This window comes from Salvelinus fontinalis, chromosome 9, assembly GCF_029448725.1.
Source record: "Salvelinus fontinalis isolate EN_2023a chromosome 9, ASM2944872v1, whole genome shotgun sequence".
NCBI classification, from domain to species: Eukaryota; Metazoa; Chordata; class Actinopteri; order Salmoniformes; family Salmonidae; genus Salvelinus; species Salvelinus fontinalis.
Genome location: NC_074673.1, coordinates 23,956,510 through 23,972,417, shown reverse-complemented (window position 1 = coordinate 23,972,417; position 15,908 = coordinate 23,956,510). Strand labels below are relative to the sequence as shown.

The window sequence follows — 15,908 nt, the reverse complement described above, 5'->3', positions numbered from 1 at the left end:
TAACCTGAAAGGCCGCTCAGCAAGGAAGAAGCCACTGCTCCAAAACCGCCATAAAAAAGCCAGACTATGGTTTGCAACTGCACATGGGGACAAAGATCGTAATTTTTGGAGAAATGTCCTCTGGTCTGATGAAACAAAAATAGAACTGTTTGGCCATAATGACCATTGTTATGTTTGGATGAAAAAGTGGGATGCTTGCAAGCCGAAGAACACCATCCCAACCGTGAAGCACGAGGGTGGCAGCATCATGTTGTGGGGGTGCTTTGCTTGCAGGAGGGACTGGTGCACTTCACAAAATAGATGGCTTCATGAGGAAGGGAAATTACGTGGATATGTTGAAGCAACATCTCAAGACAGTCACGAAGTTAAAGCTTGGTCGCAAATGGGTCTTCCAAATGGACATTGGAAGTATGCTTGGGGTCAAAGTTGGGCAAAATGGCTTAAGGACAACAAAGTCAAGGTATTGGAGTGGGCATCACAAAGCCCTGATCTCAATCCTATAGAAAATTTGTGGGCAGAATTTTAAAAAAGCTTGTGCGAGCAAGGAGGCCTACAAACCTGACTCAGTTACACCAGCTCTGTCAGGAGGAATGGGCCAAAATCCACCCAATTTGTTGTGGGAAGCTTGTGGAAGGCTACCCAAAACGTTCGACCCAAGTTAAAACTTCTTACGGCTGAGATCCCGTTAACGGGATCGACATGACAACAGCCAGTGAAAGTGCAGGGCGCCAAATTCAAACAGAAATCTCATAATTAAAATTCCTCAAACATACAAGTATTTTACACCATTTTAAAGATAAACTCGCTGTTAATGCCACCACAGTGTCCGATTTCAAAAAGGCTTTACGACGAAAGCACACCATTTGATTATGTTAGGTCAGTACCTAGTCACAGAAAAACGTCCCTTTTTCCAGCCAAAGAGAGGAGTCACAAAAAGCAGAAAGAGAAAAAAGTAATCACTAATCACCTTTGATGATCATCAGATGACACTCATAGGACTTCATGTTACACAATACATGTATGTTTTGTTCGATAAAGTTAATATTTATATCAAAAAATCTTAGTTTACATTGGCGCGTTGTGTTCCTTAGTCGCACACACTTTTTTTTCTTTTTCTGCTTGTTTTTGCCTCCAAAACATCGGGTGATTTTGCACAGAGCCACATCAATTTACAGAAATACTCATAATAAACATTGATAAAAGATACAAGTGTTATACATGGAACTTTAGATAAACTTCTCCTTAATGCAACCGCTGTGTCAGATATCAAAAAAACTTCACGGAAAAAGCACAACATGCAATAATCTGAGTATGGCGCTCAGACACAAAAAGCCATACATGTACCCGCCATGTTGTGTAGTCAACAGAAGTCAGAAATGGCATTATAAATATTCACTTACCTTTGATGATCATCAGAATGCACTCCCGGGAAATCGCAGTTCCACAATAAATGTTTGTTTTGTTCGATAAAGTCCATCATTTATGTCCAAATACCTCCTTTTTATTCGCGCCTTCAGTTCACAAATCCAAATTCACGACGCGCAGGCCAGACGAAAAGTAAAAACATTCCATTACAGTTCGTAGAAACATGTCAAACGATGTATAGAATCAATCTTTAGGATGTTATTAACATAAATCGTCAATAATGTTTCAACCGGAGAATTCCTTTGTCTTAAGAAATTAAAAGGAACGCAGCTACCTCTCACGGGAGCGCGCCTGAATGAGCTCATGGCCTTCGGGCAGACCCCTTACTCAATCAGCTCTTATTCTCTCCTGCTTTACAGTAGAAGCCTGAAACAAGGTTCTAAAGACTAGTGGAAGCCTTAGGAAGTGCAATCGAACCAAATTTCCACTGTATCTTGGAGAGGCAAAGAGTTGAAAAACTACAAACCTCAGATTTCCACTTCCTGGTTGGATTTTTTTCTCAGGTTTTTGCCTGCCATATGAGTTCTGTTATACTCACAGACATCATTCAAACAGTTTTAGAAACTTCAGTGTTTTCTATCCAAATCTACTAATAATATGCATATCTTAGCTTCTGGGCCTGAGTATCAGGCAGTTTATTCTGGGCACCTTATTTATCCAAGCTACTCAATACTGCCCCGAAGCCATAAGAAGTTAAACAATTTAAAGGCACTGCTACCAAATACTAATTGAGTGCATGTAAACTTCTGGCCCACTGGAAATGTGATGAAATAAATAAATCACTCTCTCTACTATCATTCTGACATTTCACATTTTTTAAATGAAGTGATGATGGTAACTGACCTAAGACAGGTAATTTTTACTCTGATTAAATGTCAGGAATTGTGAAAAACTGAGTTTAAATGTATTTGGCTAAGGTATATGTAAACTTCAACAGTATGTGTGTGTGTGTGTGTGTGTGTGTGTGTGTGTGTGTGTGTATATATATATAATTATCTTGAAATGGTTTGTAAACTTCATAAATAATGAATTCAATATCTACCATATTGAAACTTAATAAATATTTAATTTGAATATAAAATTACATTAATATTTTATTTGAAACCTGAACTTAATATTCATTCAATTCAGATTCAAATCATGAAATACAACTTCAATTTATGAATTACATTTTTCAATTTGTGCATTAAACATAAAAAAATATGAAATTGCAAAGGTAATATCGTAACACAAATTCAAATACAATTTATGTTGGCACTGAAAAGTGCTCCATACTATAGCACACAATATTTTATATACAGCAGGTTTTTAAAAGACCTAAGAGTTGTCTGCTTCGTGTTATACTTATGCCATAAAAAAACTCAAATCAAATTTTATTGGTCACATATACATGGTTAGCAGATGTTAACGCGAGTGTAGCGAAATGCTTGTGCTTCTAGTTCCGACCATGCAGTAATATCTAACAATTTCACAACAACTACCTTACACACACACACACACACACACACACGTGTAAAGGAATGAATAAGAATCTGTACATATAAATATATGGATGAGCGATGGCCGGCATAGGCATGATGCAGTAGATGGTATAGAGTACAGTATATGAGTAATGTAGGGTAACATTATATAAAGTGGCATTGTTTAAAGTGATTAGTGATACATTTATTACATCCAATTTTTAATTATTAAAGTGGCTAGAGATTTGAGTCAGTATGTTGGCAGCAGCCACTCAATGTTAGTCTGATGGCCTTGAGATTAGAGGTCGACCGATTAATCGGAATGGCCGATTAATTAGGGCCGATTTCAAGTTTTCGTAACAATTGGTAATCGTTATTTTTGGACACCGATTGTGGATTTTTTTTTACACCTTTATTTAACTAGGCAAGTCAGTTTAGAACACATTCTTATTTTCAATGACGGCCTAGGAACGGGTTAACTGCCATGTTCAGGGGCAGAACAACAGATTTACCTTGTCAGCTCAGGGATTAGTTTTTGCAAATTTCCGGTTACTAGTCCAACGCTCTAACCACCTGCCTTACATTGCACTCCACGAGGAGACTGCGTGGTAGGCTGAGTACCTGTTACGCGAGGGCAGCAAGCCAAGGTAAGTTGCTAGCTAGCATTAAACTTATCTTATAAAAAAACAATCTTAACATAATCACTAGTTAACTACACATGGTTGATGATATTACTAGTTTGTTTATCTAGCGTGTCCTGCGTTGCATATAACCAATGTGGTGCCTATTAATTTTTCATCGAATCACAGCCTACTATGCCAAACGGGTGATGATTTAACAAGCACATTCACGAAAAAAAAGCACTGGCGTTGCACCAATGTGTACCTAAACATCAATGCCTTTCTTTAAAATCATTACACAAGTATATATTTTTAAACCTGCATATTTAGTTAATATTGTCTGCTAACATTCATTTCTTTTAACTAGGGACATTGTGTCACTTCTCTTGCGTTCCGTGCAAGCAGTCAGGGTATATGAGCAGTTTGGGGCGCCTGGCTCGTTGCGAACTGTATGAAGTCTATTTATTCCTAACAAAGACCGTAATTAATTTGCCAGAATTGTACATAATTATGACATAACATTGAAGGTTGTACAATGTAACAGCAATATTTAGACTTAGGGATGCCACCCATTAGATAAAATACGGAACCGTTTTGTATTTCACTGAAAGAATAAACGCTTTGTTTTCGAAATGATAGTTTCCGGATTCAACCATATTAATGACCAAAGGCTCGTATTTCTGTGTTTTATTATGTTATAATTAAGTCTATGATTTGATAGAGCAGTCTGAGCGATAGTAGGCAGCAGCAGGCTCGTAAGCATTCATTCAACAGCACTTTCGTGCGTTTGCCAGCAGCTCTTCGCTGTGCTTCAAGCTTTGAGCGGTTTATGACTTCAAGCCTATCAACTCCCGAGATTAGGCTGGTGTAACCGATGTGAAATGGCTAGCTAGTTAGCGGGGTGCACGCTAATAGCGTTTCAATCGGTGCCGTCACTCGCTCTGAGACCTTGAAGTAGTTGTTCCCCTTGCTTTGCAAGGGCCGCGGCTTTTGTGGAGCGATGGGTAACGATGCTTCGTGGGTGACTGTTGTTGATGTGTGCAGAGGGTCCCTGGTTCGCGCCCGGGGCGAGGGGACGGACTAAAGTTAAACTGTTACACTTTCATATGTTCTCATGTTCTGAGCAAGGAACTTAAACGTTAGCTTTCTTACATGGCACATATTGCACTTTTACTTTCTTCTCCAACACTTTGTTTTTGCATTATTTAAACCAAATTGAACATGTTTCATTATTTATTTGAGGCTAAGTTGATTTTATTGATGTATTATATTAAGTTAAAATAAGTGTTCATTCAGTATTGTTGTAATTGTCATTATTACAAACAAATAAAAAATATTTAAATTTTTAAAAACGGTTGATTAATCGGTATCAACTTTTTTTGGTCCACCAATAACCGTTATCGGCGTTGAAAAATCATAGTCGGTTGACCTCTACTTGAGACAGCTGTTTCAGTCTCTCGGTCCCAGCTTTGATGCACCTGTACTGACCTCGCCTTCTGGATGATAGCGGGGTGAACAGGCAGTGGCTCGGGCAGTTGTCCTTCATGATCTTTTTGGCCTTCCTGTGACATAGGGTGGTGTAGATGTCCTGGAGGGCAGGTAGTTTGCCCCCGGTGATGCGTTGTGTAGACCTCACTACCCTCTGGAGAGCCTTACGGTTGTGGGCGGAGCAGTTGCCATACCAGGCGGTGATACAGCCCGACAGGATGCTCTCGATTGTGCATCTGTAAAAGTTTGTGAGTGTTTTTGGTGACAAGCCAAATTTCTTCAGCCTCCTGAGGTGGAAGAGGCGCTGTTGCGCCTTCACCACGCTGTCTGTGTGGGTGGACCATTTCAGTTTGGCGTACACATCGAGGACAAGGAACTTAAAAAAACGTTCCACCTTCCCCACTACTGTCCCGTCAATGTGGATGGGGGGGGGTGCTCCCTATCCTGCTGTTTCCTGAAGTCCACGAGCATCTCCTTTTTTGTTGACATTGCAATACTGGTATCGTCACAGCCCTATAAAACACTCAGTGGGACTTTTAGGCCACAAGCTTTCTGCCAATATCTCAAACATGTGCTATTCACTCCAAAATTGCTTTCAAAAGCAAAGGCTTTACTGTGATTTAGGCTTTGATGGGGAAATCTGTGATTTATAATGCTGCACAGCAGAGAGGAAAACACTGCCGTGATAACTTCCACTGGAGCTGTGAGGATCTCCCGGGCGAAGCTACTGATCAAAGCCGGGAGATGAGTCACAAGTGACATGTTATGCAACTTTCACTTCACATGCAGTGGGATACCGCGGGGACATCAATGGAGTATGCGGCAAAAAAATAAATTAAAATCACATTGTATGGCAGAATGGGTTGCAGACCAGCTTTTACAGCGACACAATACCCTCACAGGCTCACATACAAAACCTTTACCATTGAGTAAAGAAAGTAGAGGCAGTGATATCTGTATGTAGGCACTGTGAAGTGTATGCTATTGTAGGCAGTAGTAGCGACTATTAAAACCCAGTGCGAACCAGGGCTGGCAATTGCCAGGGACCTCACAACATGATATCACAATACTAAGGTGCCGATACGATATGCATTTCGATTCTCAATGTATTGCAATTCAATGTACCGAATATATTGCTCACCATGTCTGCTGTAGAGGGACAACAGAGAGCGATGAGAAAAATCAGTCAAGGAAATAAGTGCTGAAAACATGTTGTTGGCTCACTATTTATAAAGAAGATGGAGATAAAGTGATAGGATGAACAATACCAGTTTTGGCATATTGCGCCTAGGAATTTTCAATTCTCCCTGACTGCTTAGTTGACTGTGTATTACAAATGTGACTGATGTACCCATTGATGGATTTATCAGTTCATTGATTTATGACAGTTGCTTAGCCAACACTACCCAAGAGGAAATTACCTCAACCCACTTGTGCAAGACCTTATATTCGAGATCTAAATATGCTTTCCCCCAGTGCTTACAGTAACACTATGGGTAAACACTGCTTCTTTCAATGGCTTGCATGCAAAGGTAACACGGGAAGCTGTGTCACACCAGACTGCACTTCCTGTAGCAGGTTATCGTTTTTAGTAATGAATCTTGTTCTGAAGGCAGGTCTACAGAGCACTAGCTAAGTCATAAAATCTGATTTTAAAACTAACCACACGGCTAACCGGAATGCCTAACCCCTAATCTTAGATTAAAGAGCAAAAAACTAATTTTTGTTTGCATGAATTTGTACAATATAGCCAGTTTAGACTTTGCAGCTGGCCCATGTAGCGGAAATCGCTCAGTTCTGCCTCCAGGGCAAGATTCATGACAAACGTCACCCTGCCCTCTAACTGTTTTCAGCGAATGGGGTAGGGTGGGGGGTGTCAAACAGAAAGCAGTCATCCCATATAGAACTGGAATAATATTCGGAAAAATAGTAAGGTGATCACCATCACCAGAATTATAAAAAGATAATAAATAAACACATAACTACAGCCATATAATTATATGTCAGACTTTATTAAAAACATTTTGTGTGGTTTGTTCAATAGCACTTATTGTTAAAGGGAAGCGACAGCAGTCTCAGCAGTGTATTCAGGGAGACGTCAAGGCAACGTGTCGCCTCCCGCAGAGGTTCTGCAGGTGTGTCATCAACACCACAGGACCAGTGCTACTTTCTGCATCTGAGCCTGAGACTCAAAGACGAGTAAAGCGACACAAGTGTGTAGCAAATTGCCTGAGGTGGCTGTGTGGGAGAGACTAATGTACGTGTATGAGAGAGAAAGATCTCAAGCTCATTCCCAAGCAACCATTCCAACCACAACACGGAGAACCACAAAAATACTTTACACCTGCAAAACATGACCATGTCCTTGCAAGCCTAAATATTGTGGAGCAATATAAATGTCTGACATTCAGGTATTCTGTGTGAGCAACCTGAAAGAGGACAGCACTCTCACACACACACTAGGGCTGCACGATATTGTCCCCAAAAAAATCGAACATAAATTTAAAATAAATAAATAAATGATTCTACTTTGTATCCCTCATTTACTCAAGCGTTTCCTTTATCTGTAGAACGGACGAAGAAGTATAGCTTGAGTCACAGGAAAATGGAATATAACGTTGCGGATAAAGTCTGGAATGACAATTTAATGTGTACAACATCTAAAGACCTGCATCACTATTACCAAAAGGACGTATTTGGGTGTTTTTGGAGCCTTTGTTCATGTTTTTTCGGGGCCTCCATACTACACAACAAGGATGAGGAAGTGATTTGCTGTTTGGGGTAAATTTCTCAAAAACATGTGTATTAACACAAAAAGGTGTCTGGACCCTTTGATAACATTCAATTTACATCAAAACGTTTGATTTGGTTGTAAAACATAAATAAATGAACTTCTACTTTAAAGTGGACCTAACAGCAAGGAGGAGGAACTTTTCTGCTTGAGTGAGGGGCAAGGCTTGCTGTATGTGGGAAGCAGTTGCAAGATGAGAAAAAAAGTTAATTATCAAATCGGATGTTACACATGCGACTGTGGCGTTTCAAAACTATTTAATACAATATGAATCTCTTGCAAAATGGATATTGCACGTCAATATTGAGATTTCGATGTAAATTTGATTCATTGTGCAGCCCTAACATACGCACAGTGCCATTGATTACTATTGAGGGGCTTCAACCTGTCAGACACTGAGGCACGGTGAAATTTCCAAAACAGAAGAGCTTGGTAATTTTTCTTTCGTGCGACAATTAAAGGGTAGGAATCATGAGTTTTTACACCAAATTAACACATTGTAGTAAAATACTTAGTAACTTAGGTAACCAGATTGTTACTACAACTACAAAAAGTTATGTTTTGGAGGATTTACATATTTAACCTATTTCCGAATATCTTCTAAACTAACCACAATACAATATTTCGCAATGTCATATGGAAAATCTACTCTGCGTTAGCTAGCTCGAGCTGGTTAACGTTAGCCACTAGCCATGCAGAGTGTGTTGGCATTGGTGAGCTACAATCCACCAATCACGAAGAGGTGTGATCTAAACAAGCAATCAGATTCCCCACATGTGGGGTCCGCGTGATCTCCGTGAAGTAGGCTACCTGAGTTTTTCAACCTTGGCTTAGTACTAGTGCTCTACAGTAGCTGGACTGACATGATCATTACCATCTGCCTGGACTCTTCCCCTATGCAGTCTTCTGGACTATTCCCTCACTATATTGGATTAGCGGCCTCTCCCTCTGTAGGGCCTCTTTCCTTGGCTTTTCTTTGGTAGCTAACGCAACCGTCAAGTCTTGCCTCACTTTACTTTTTTGTTGTTGTGTTCTGTAGGTTCCTGCCTATGCTAGACTAGTTGGTGTTGTTCTCTAGCTTACTAAATTACTGAGCTATGTCGACCGTGGTGATTGGCTAACTAGACAAGTTAGCTGGCTAGCAAGCTAAAATAATTCAATTTTGCTGGCTGACCAAGAACTGCATATACCTGTAACATTATTTGATAACTGGTTAGATGGCGTTACGTATTTCCAAAGCGTCGGCTTACTTTAATGTAGCTGTAAGTTAGGTGTTGATAGCAAATGGCAGACTCATGCAGTGCTAATGTAACGCTAGAAGGCTGGTAGGGCTAATGTTAGCTGGCTAGCAACCTTGCAAGCTGATTTGTAACAATATTCGTAAAGTATTTGCTTGCAAGTTGGCTGAAAATGAAACGAGTAGTCATGACTGCAAATTATTTGGTTTTATTTGAAGTTACACATTTAAAGTTATTTCTGTTGGCGTTTACAATTTTGGGAATAGGATGGCTTGACCAGTACTCTCAATTGCGTAACACCTTGCAAAATCAATTCTGGCATGACTTCGGCATTTTCGTCAATTGCATGTAATAACTAAAAAAATAGAAATGTGAGGTGTAACTTTGCATTGGGACTTCTGATGCGTATATTAATGCAAATCCATATGTTACGTTTACGCTCCCTACCCTTTAAGAATGGGCACAGTCTTCATACAGAACCTCACCAATCTGAGATGACCTCAAGTCAGTAGGAGTGATCAATGAGACGGAAAAGAGGAAGAGAGAGGATGGAGATAAGAGTGGATAGAAGAGTGGAGGACTTACCTGTGCTGCCTAATGTTTTGTAAAACCGGTACTCCAAATGCAGCTGTGGTGCCCTTGATTTGATTGGTTCCTGAAAGAATAATACAAAAAGGAAACACTTCAGTTGAAGGTGGGCTTTTCATTCAATACACATGAATTACACCTACAACAAATATGAAAATCATTTAAATTAATTATCATTCAAACAAATTACGATTCAGAAATTCATTAATTAGCATGTAGTTGACTATTAAAATAAATATTTTTTTAATAAAATATATCATGATTTTGATAGCTGCTCATTGAGTCAATTCACTTTAGAAAGAGGATAATCTCATAAGGGAAATAATCATAAATAAGGCTTGGGTGGTATACCGGGGTATTTGAAAATAGCAATGGGATGGTCTTTCAATACAGTCTTTAAATTTTTTTGTTTTTCAGTACATCTTAATATTTGCATATCTCTAAGTAAATACCTGCAGTCAACTTGTGCAATGCATTAGGAGATGAAGCAGATTGCGTTCTTCATTTCGCCGGTCACATTATTTTACATTATGAAGCTTAAGTATAGGGCAGCGCACAATTTGCCCAGTATTGTCCCGGTTAGGGGAGGGTTTGGCTGGGGTAGACCGTCATTTTTATTTTACAATGTTTACATTCGTTTTATTTCACCAGGTAGGCCAGTTGAGAACGAGTTCTCATTTACAACTGCAACCTGGCCAAGAAAGCAAATAAATGTTAAATAAAAAAATATTAAAATAAGATTTTGTTCTTAACTGACTTGCCTAGCTAAATAACGGTTAAATAAAATCAAAATTAAGTAGCTCCCCAGAACAGCTGAGCCAGTCACGTTTGATTGTAAATAGCACAACGGGAGAAAACGGGAGCAGGTCCAGCAGTGTATTTACAGGGGTCGTGTTTTATATTGAAAGTCAAAAAAAAAAAAAAAATTCAAAAGAGTGATCAGGGTGATGCAACTATAGTTTTCCTTCAGAAGATACATTAGTGCAACTCATTCAGCAGAAAACAGCTTCATTTTTCATCAGATGACTACAGAAGTGCAACGCTATTTGAATGGCAGCCACAAGTAACTGAGATTACAAAAAATACCTTGCATTTTCATTAAAAACGATACATGACCATCATATTTCTAATGTTTAGGCCTATCATAGAAAGAACGTAGCCAGCTATATTTCCTAATGTTTTGTTTAATTAAATCAGCTCATCTTGAATTTTACGAGAAAAGTACTGGACAAATGTAGCTACACACCAGTCAGAGCCCTGTCTTGCTGATAGAATGCACATTGTGATTTTGGATGCCGAGCAGAAATTACAACAAGTAGTATTTTAGATCTATGCTTACAAAATGCAGCAAGGTATTTGTTATGCTTTTTATACACTGCTCAAAAAAATAAAGGGAACACTTAAACAACACAATGTAACTCCAAGTCAATCACACTTCTGTGAAATCAAACTGTCCACTTAAGAAGCAACACTGATTGACAATAAATTTCACATGCTGTTGTGCAAATGGAATAGACAAAAGGTGGAAATTATAGGCAATTAGCAAGACACCCCCAATAAAGGAGTTATTCTGCAGGTGGTGACCACAGACCAATTCTCAGTTCCTATGCTTCCTGGCTGATGTTTTGGTCACTTCTGAATGCTGGCGGTGCTCTCACTCTAGTGGTAGCATGAGACGGAGTCTACAACCCACACAAGTGGCTCAGGTAGTGCAGCTCATCCAGGATGGCACATCAATGCGAGCTGTGGCAAGAAGGTTTGCTGTGTCTGTCAGCGTAGTGTCCAGAGCATGGAGGCACTACCAGGAGACAGGCCAGTACATCAGGAGACGTGGAGGAGGCCGTAGGAGGGCAACAACCCAGCAGCAGGACCGCTACCTCCGCCTTTGAGCAGGAGGAGCACTGCCAGAGCCCTGCAAAATGACCTCCAGCAGGCCACAAATGTGCATGTGTCTGCTCAAACGGTCAGAAACAGACTCCATGAGGGTGGTATGAGGGCCCGACGTCCACAGGTGGGGGTTGTGCTTACAGCCCAACACCGTGCAGGACGTTTGGCATTTGCCAGAGAACACCAAGATTGGCAAATTCGCCACTGGCGCCCTGTGGTCTTCACAGATGAATGCAGGTTCACACTGAGCACATGTGACAGACGTGACAGAGTCTGGAGACGCCGTGGAGAACGTTCTGCTGCCTGCAACATCCTCCAGCATGACCGGTTTGGCGGTGGGTCAGTCATGGTGTGGGGTGGCATTTCTTTGTGGGGGCGCACAGCCCTCCATGTGCTCGCCAGAGGTAGCCTGCCTGCCATTAGGTACCGAGATGAGATCCTCAGAGCCCTTGTGAGACCATATGCTGACACATGCACATTTGTGGCCTGCTGGAGGTCATTTTGCAGGGCTCTGGCAGTGCTCCTCCTGCTCAAAGGCGGAGGTAGCGGTCCTGCTGCTGGGTTGTTGCCCTCCTACGGCCTCCTCCACGTCTCCTGATGTACTGACCTGTCTCCTGGTAGCGCCTCCATGCTCTGGACACTACGCTGACAGACACAGCAAACCTTCTTGCCACAGCTCGCATTGATGTGCCATCCTGGATGAGCTGCACTACCTGAGCCACTTGTGTGGGTTGTAGACTCCGTCTCATGCTACCACTAGAGTGAGAGCACCGCCAGCATTCAGAAGTGACCAAAACATCAGCCAGGAAGCATAGGAACTGAGAAGTGGTCTGTGGTCACCACCTGCAGAATAACTCCTTTATTGGGGGTGTCTTGCTAATTGCCTATAATTTCCACCTTTTGTCTATTCCATTTGCACAACAGCATGTGAAATTTATTGTTAATCAGTGTTGCTTCCTAAGTGGACAGTTTGATTTCACAGAAGTGTGATTGACTTGGAGTTACATTGTGTTGTTTAAGTGTTCCCTTTATTTTTTTGAGCCGTGTATATTTTTCCTGCGCGAAAAGAAACGCAGAACTCTGCGTTAGCAAGTTCAACTCAGGGGTCGTGTTATCTTAGTAACTGACTGAATTAATAAGGTGACGGGGCATCATATTGTGTTAGCTTTCTGCCATGTTTAAAAAGTCAAAGCCCTTTGGATAAGTTATTTGTACAGCTGCCACTGTTATCTTGATTTCCTTGTGTTTTTTTCTTCAGTTCGTTCTTGGCCCGTCTGCTCCTCCCCCTCTTCTCCGAGCAGAGGAGGCAGGCCCATTAATCTGGCGACTTCAGACACAGCATGTAGACATGCTGCTCCAGAGGCAGTACTGTTCTTCCTTCAGGCAAGCATGCATCAAAACTTTGTTCATTTGCACAATGTCTCTCGTTCAAATCGCCTTGCAAATGTCCAAATTCAACAAAAAAAAGACATTCAGTAGCTACTACTTACACATGTATAACTTTATGAGCTGGATTGCCTGTCTTTGCAATACACTTATTTTAGTTTGCGCTCGTTAGCATATTTAGCTAGCAGCCTGTGGAAATTGGCTATTACTTGTGCTTATTTTGTTAGCATTCAGGTAAGAGATGCCCAATAGGCTTTATCTTGCGTTTTTGGAGCCCCCTTGTGTAGTACTAAGCCAGTAATAACGTAAATCCTGTCATGTGAGAAAGACAATGTGAAAATCAGGATACCGCCAAACCCTAATAAAGCCTCCATACTTACCAATTTTATTGCAACATACTCATTGGTGTAGAGATTTTTACCTGGATAACAAAAAAAAGGTTATTAGAAGGTTGGGTAAACAACTTATTTCAAACAGATGAGATGGCACATCCAGTGCAGCCAAGGAATATTTTAGGAGTCTTAAGGAACCATTTCCCATAGGTCTCGAAGACACATGCTTCACAAATAACAATGATGACTGAACAAAACGTCTGGAAAGTCAGAGGCGTACAACATTCGAATTGGACAGTTGAGATTTTACATTACATTTAAGTCATGAGGTGAGGACAATAACCAGGGGCCACTAATGCACTATTAGGCATCTGCATATGCCTATTGTGCAATACCATGTATTGCAGTTTGTGAACCCTATCACGTGTAGCCTAACACTGGGTGCATGTCCTGCATAAAACTATCAACTTCAAATGAATGAACAAAACCAAAGTCATTTCTTCCTTGAATGATCCATCTCTGATGGTAATAGAGTGAGCGAGGCATACATTCTCTCCTAAGTCAGGGGCAGGCAACAAGACTCAGCAGCGGGCCGAATTTTGGCGGAGAGGATGGTCGGGAGGTAGGAAAATAATTATAACAATTTGCACACTGCAAATTGGACCACAACTAAGCCCAAAAATAGATTGTATATCAAAATCATAATTGTATACCTTGATTACATTGAGACACGATCACATACAGTGCCTTAAGTACTCATACCCCCTGACTTATTCCACATTGTTGTTACAGCCTGAATTCAAAATGGATTAAATATTTTTTTACATCACAATACACCACAATGAAAGTGAAAACATGTATTTAGAAAAGTTTGCACATTTACTGAAATTGAAATGCAGAAATCTAATTTATATAAGTATTCACACCGAGTCAATAATTGTAGAATCACCTTTTGCCGCAATTACAGCTGTAAGTCTTTCTGGATTAGTCTAAGAGCTTTGGACACCTGGACTGTGACATTTCCCTATTATTATTTTCAAAATGATTCAAGCTATGTCAAATTGGTTGTTGATCATTGCTAGACAACTATTTTCAGATCTTGCCACAGATTTTCAAGTAGCTTTAAGTCAAAACTAACTCGGTCAATCAGGAAAAGCAGACAACCAGGTTTTCCTTTAGGATTTTGCCTGTACTTAGCTCCTTTTCATTTATTTTTATCCTGAAAAACTCCCCAGTCCTTAATGATCACAAGCATACCCATAACATGATGCAGACACCACTGTGCTTAAAAATATGGAGTGTGGTATTCAGTAATGTGTTGTATTTGCCCCAAACATAATATTTTGCATTCAGAACTTAGTTAATTTCTTTGCCACATTTTTTGCAGTTTTACTTCAATACCTTACTGCAAACAGGATGCATGTTTTAGAATATTGTTATTCTGTACAGGCTTCCTTTAAAATCTGTCAATTAGGTTAGTATTGTGGAGTAACTACAATGTTGTTAACCATCCTCAGCTCTCCCATCACAGCCATTAATCTCTGTTTAAAAGTCACCACAGGCTTCATGAGAAAATCCTGAGCAGTTTCCCTCCTCTCTTGCAACTGAGTTGGGAAGGACACCTGTATCTTTGTAGTGACTGGGTGTATTGACGCACCATCCAAAGTGTAATTAATAACTTCACCATGCTCAAAGGGATATTCAATGTCTGCTTCCCTGGTCTTTATGGTTGAAATGTACTGCTCGGCTGAGGGACCTTACAATTATCTGTATGTGTGGGGTACAGAGATGAGTCATTCAAAAACCACGTTCAACACTATTATTGCATACAGGGTCCATGCAACTTATGTGAATTGTTATGCAAATGTTTAATCTTGAACTTATTTAGGCTTGCCATAATAAAGAGGTTGAAAACTTATTGACAAGACATTTCAGCTTTTCTTTGTTAATTAATAATAAAAACAATTCCACTAACATTATGGGGTATTGTGTGTAGGCCAGTGACAAAAAAATCTAAATTTAATACATTTTAAATTCAGGCTGTAACACACCTAATGTAGAAAAAGTCAAGGGGTGCTTGGTGAACAGATTTCCTGAATGAAACTCATTTTTAGATAAATTAATAGGAGGGATTATTTTTTGGGGGTCAAAAGACAAGTCACCAGGAATTTAACTCTATTTTACTTGGGGCCACACAAAAAAATCCCCTGGGCTGCCTTTTGCCGACCCCTGCTGTAAGTGATATTGCAATACAAAAGGTGTCATCTGAGAGAAGTGCGGCATAAATCCCCTTGCAGGCATGTGAAATTCAGCACGTTTGCTGGGCAAGCTGAGAATGAAAGCGCTGTCAACAGTGTGACACTAGGTAGGAAAGTGAGAACAACAAGGCTTGTGTTTGGATGCAATGATCCTGCGCAGAGCAGTGAAATTATATTTGTATAAGTGTGGGGTAATACGTAGGACAGTGGGAGAACATTGATAATTGTAGGATTCAAGTACTTTAATTAGAATACTATATAAAGTGAAATTTTGCATTTTGAAATGGGACACTAATATTTTGAGATTCCTGACTAAAAATGTCAAAGGTTTAGTGTACACATCATGGAGGCTTATTTTATGGTTAGCACTGGCTCAATGAAGACACCTTGTGACATGTTCTATTCATAACAAATACAATCCTCTGCTTGAACATT

At 40.2% G+C, this 15,908-nt stretch overlaps 1 protein-coding gene across 4 annotated transcripts in view; it reads right to left on the bottom strand.

Annotated features, from left to right (window-relative positions):
• Positions 1–15,908, bottom strand: part of LOC129862294 (casein kinase I-like) — an 85,336-nt gene that overhangs the window by 57,581 nt on the left and 11,847 nt on the right. For all 4 annotated transcript variants that reach the window (XM_055933790.1, XM_055933791.1, XM_055933788.1 and 1 more), the window contains exons 3-4: positions 13,264–13,304; positions 9,608–9,677 (exon numbers count right to left, since the gene is read on the bottom strand). In XM_055933790.1, coding sequence (XP_055789765.1) covers positions 9,608–9,677; positions 13,264–13,304 — 111 coding nt within the window. The remainder of the gene's footprint in view (positions 1–9,607; positions 9,678–13,263; positions 13,305–15,908) is intronic.